Here is a 4,671-nt window from a genome sequence, read left to right on the forward strand (position 1 = left end):
TCATTTTGGTTGTCGAACCCATCTCGGCGTGCCACTGGTGCAGGTGCCGGTGCGTGAAAGAGAGAGAAGTCGGAATGAACTAGGGTTGAAGTCTTGTTGTTTTCGTAGACGTAGTGGCAACTAGCGAGGAAGATGAAATAAAATATATAAACTAGGGTTTTGCAGAGATCTTTCAAAAATCTTGTTTATCCTTTATGGGTTGCTGCTAAACATTTGGTCCTAACCACTTCTAATGATATTTTACCTTTCATGGGCTTACTCTTTGTGTAATCAGTGTTGTGGACTTTGTTGGACTATTGTTTAGTGTAAAAATCCCTTAATGTACAAATCTTAATATTATTATTTACACAGTTTTTTAGTTTTATAATTGATTAGGAGACCCAGTGTAGTCCCATAAAGTGGGGTCTAGGGAGGGTGGGAGGGTAGAGTGTATGCAGACGTTAACTCTTCCTCAGAAGTAAAGAGGATGCTTCCGATAAGCCATCGACTCAAGAAGACAGTCCAAAACAATCCCAAAAAAAAAAAAAGCAACAACACAAACAAGGTTTCTTAGCTTTACGTCTCCCTTCCCAGAAGTCTCAGGAAGGCTGCACATAACAGATTAGAAGTTGCAAAATTGTAAGCTAGTAAAGATAAGATTATAGAAATTGTTGAAATTGGGACTACAATTTCCCCAAAATCAGAGGACTTGATGATCCTCCAAGGATGTGGGTTGAAAAGTTTTGCATATGACCTAGAGACTTGTTATTTGATTGTTAAGTTAAGTTTGATACTGTCAGTTACTATCATAAGAAAGAGTTTTATCTTCAATTAATTACATAAAAAAGAAACATGTAGCACAATACCGATTCATCAATACTTGAATTATGGTTAGTTTGTTACATAAACATGTTATCTTTGATCCATGCGAATGTTGCCATCACTGATTGTTTCTAAAAGATTAAAACTCAATTCTTATATTTGTATAATGTGTTCCAATGACTCCTCACTTAATCCAAATACATACTGAGAGCTAATATTTGCTCTGTTTGGTTTAGTTATTGTTGGTCTAGTCTGATCTTTTGATTCTACATTGGTTGTCCAAGACATGAAAGATATCGAGTGGGAGGAAAATTAGGGCTCCTTGACTGGATTTTCCCTACCTACATTTTGAGTTTTCTTTTTAACCGGGAGTATTACCTTAAGAGGTATGGAATGAAGGACTTTATGGAGTAGTATTTTTGTACGGTTGGTTTTCTGATATTGCATGTGTGGTTTATATTCCTTCTGCTGCATATATACATATAATCACAGTTTGGCTTTAAAGTTTATGTACTCAGAGCTTATATTCCTTGTACTGGTAGATGCATGCTAAACTGTTAGGATCCTTTTGTGCTGGTTAATGGATCTATGAACTTTATTCATGAGGTTTAGTATTGATGGTTTTAGTCTCTTCAGGCTTGTGTTTGAACTCTTTGAACGATCTGATAAGCGATAGCGTTTATATTCTGATATAGTTATTATGCTGACCATGACCAACTACTTCTGGAACAAGGAATCGCTACTCTCCTACTATCTTATTCTTTGATTTTATTATTACCCGTCGTTTTCTTTGTTTCGGTTATCATATTATTTGTTGTTGCTACTGTGCTCCTCCCCAATGTATTCCCATACTTGATTTTGATATGTTTTGCTTGAGTTGAGGGTCAATCAGAAACAACCACTCTACCTTCCCAAGGTAGGGGCAAGATTGTGTACGCACTACTCTTCACAGACCGCACTTGTGGGATTACTTGTTATTGTTTGTTGGTTTAGTTATTGGCATATGTTAACTGTGGTTACTGCCCCTGTGGAATTACAAACCTTGAAACCACTGCATTTTAATCCTGAATCTGACATTGTCTCTCTATATATCTTTATTGATTTGTAATTTGGTATATAGATAGAAGAAACATGTCCACGTGTTCAAGCTACACTTGTTATCGGGAAGAATCAAACTAATTCTAACAGATCATAATTGATACTCAATATAATTGGCAGTCGTCGTTAAAATTACATAAGGTGTTCCAATGACTTCTCATTTATTTTAAAATATTTAGTGAGAATCCATACATGTTATTTGGTTTTGTTATTGTTGTATGTCAACTCAATGTCCTACTAATGATTGATGATAACTGATTCGTTTTCAGGAGTGAATAATCCTTCTAGAGTTATCCCTAGAATCTGTACAGATGGAAACAGTTTTGGATGATTTGCATCATTGGTGTTAAACAACACGAAACTTGATTGTGCTGCTGAAATAGCTAATGAAGTGGCCCATGTCGCTGGACAGATTATTTGAAAATTTTATTCTAGTCATGTCACGTGTGAGATTTGTGTTCAGGGAAATGAATGGGGATGGTCCAGTCACCTGCATTGACATAGAAGCAGAAGAAGCTATGGTTTCCCTAATCACCAATGCCTTCCCTGCCCACTCCATTTATGGTGAGGAGATCAATCCGGCTCATTCGTGACAATGTTCTTCTTCCGGATCTTTTTATCTGGATTTTGGATCCTATTGATGGAACTTCAAGCTTTGTTGGGGAAAGATATGTGCATTTGAAATACTAGTTGCTTTAGGCTATAATGGAAGTCCAATACTCAGTTGGATTGATTAACCAATTTTGAAACTCGGATGGGCATTAGGGGGAGAGAGAGCACTATTAACAGCCAATAAGTGGCGACAGTGGATTGGCATGACATGTCAAAAGCTCGCGTCTCTCTCAAGGGACAAAACTACAATGATGTTGCGAAGCACGCATATGATTTATCTCATTCAAGGTGACTAAGTTCTTTGTTTGTATTTTTTTTCTTACAAACACTTATCAGAATTGCAATTGCCTCAGAAGAATCAAGCTTTACTAATTGATGTATCAATTCATTTCTGAACTTATCTGCATAAGCTACAAACTAGCAGTAATAAATAAGGAGCATTCCTGTTGCTTCTCTTGCTGCTTTATGTGGTCCGCCACATGAGCAATTACTCCAGCTCCAGCATTGTGAAACCATTCATTCTTTACATGGATATTGTTATGAGCTGAGAAAGGCCAAAATGCTGAGTGAAAGCTAACATCAACTTTCTTCCAACTGACCTGCTGTAAGCCGCGTATGATTTCCTCTTCCATAATTTCATGATATTCCAATGTGTTCTGCATGCTGGGTGCATTTTGGGCTGCCTCTTTTGCTTTGGCTGCTTCAGGAGGGAAATGAGGACCTTCAGATGGAACAGCCGAACAGTACTCCATATCTACAACATGCTTGTAGCCATCTAAAGACCGCCGAGGAGGCTTGCAAAGTTCTGTCTCCCTTCGTATAGAGGATGTACGCCAACCAACCATATGGTCATAGGATACATTCGCATAAAGTAGTCGGCATTTGAAAGCACCAAGGGCTGATATGAAGTTACCATCATCACTATCGGATGCCATTCGAAGTAGAAGAGGTGGTTTGTTGGGTTTGCCATCTGTAAGAAAAAGCTGTCTACCAGTTTGACCAACCACAAAGGGAGCAATTGGTGCTGCAAGTTTCTCTAAGATCGGAACTCCAAATAGAAATGGAAGCTGCTTTTTCCCTCTGACACCAAGATGTGGTGTTGCTAAGGTGATAAAATTGATTGGTTCCAGCCCAGCAATTAATCCTTTCTGCTTGATGTTTGTAGTAGCTGAAGCAGCAACCAGATCATCACTATAAAGAAGAGCAATTGCATATCTTGAAATCAATCCACCAAGTGAATGAGCTAAAAATGAGATCTTCTTTAAGGTATGTTCTCTCCTCTTTACAACCAGCATGATTTCATTTGCTAGCCTCTTTCCAGCTCCATCAATCCCGGTGAAGGTTTTAGTGAAAGTGTTACACGAACTCGCATACATGACAAAGTTTCTTCCCAACCGCCTTTTTAGCTCTGCTTGTGCATATGTCCAATCACTTGGGCTTGCCAAGATGCCATGAACAAGAACAAGAAGATGTTCAGGCTTATCCTCCACGTCCATTGGCGAAAAAAAGATGAGAAAATTCCAATTAAAGCCCTAGAATATAGCCAAAAGACATCAAAGAATATATTGTAAGAGAAGGAAGATTGATATGACGAATCATGATAAAAAGTTGGAGGTAATGACGCGATAAATATATAGCAATGGCTGAATTTGTTGTTTGTTATGTCAGCATTTCCCCCATTCTTTTCATAATATAGTATTATTACCCATTTATCCTCCATGTTCATTGCCCATGTCCTGGCTTCTTATCAATATGGATATTTTAAAGGATGGGTCCACCATAATTGGGATTTGGGAGAGTTCTACTCCCTTCTTTTTTGTCTTTGCCAGCTGACTTTTATATTCTCTAGTTTATTGAGATTGCATACATGTTTAATATATTGATACACAATGTCTTAGGGAAATGTGTTTTATTTTTTTTTTAAATAATTGTGGTAAATTGTTTGCACCATACTCATTTAGTCAATGATACTATAAAAGTATGTGTATGTTGTTGTGGTAACTCTATGTTTTCTTCCAACTGAAAGCAAAATAAAGTTATTTCAGATTTCTAAGACGAGATGGTGACTTTTATGAGGGACTGCACTAGTTGAACTATTTCCGAAGACCCAAAACATTTAGGAAGAAGATGATGTTTGGCTTTAAAAAAAAAATTGCAATA

General features: G+C 37.4%; 1 protein-coding gene across 1 annotated transcript; it reads right to left on the bottom strand.

The window, feature by feature from the left end:
• Window positions 1–2,607: 2,607 nt before the first annotated feature.
• LOC107002922 (putative lipase YOR059C) lies at window positions 2,608–4,412 on the bottom strand. The gene has a single exon (XM_015201130.2). It carries the CDS (start codon window positions 4,005–4,007, stop codon window positions 2,922–2,924), a length of 1,086 nt encoding a protein of 361 aa, XP_015056616.1. The 5' UTR covers window positions 4,008–4,412; the 3' UTR covers window positions 2,608–2,921.
• Window positions 4,413–4,671: the final 259 nt, after the last annotated feature.

The sequence above is a fragment of the Solanum pennellii genome, chromosome 11 (genome assembly GCF_001406875.1).
Source record: "Solanum pennellii chromosome 11, SPENNV200".
NCBI classification, from domain to species: domain Eukaryota; kingdom Viridiplantae; phylum Streptophyta; class Magnoliopsida; order Solanales; family Solanaceae; genus Solanum; species Solanum pennellii.

Bases quoted from the DNA above. Each gene is read 5' to 3' on its own strand.
- LOC107002922 (XM_015201130.2), bottom strand. From the start codon at position 4,007: ATGGACGTGGAGGATAAGCCTGAACATCTTCTTGTTCTTGTTCATGGC.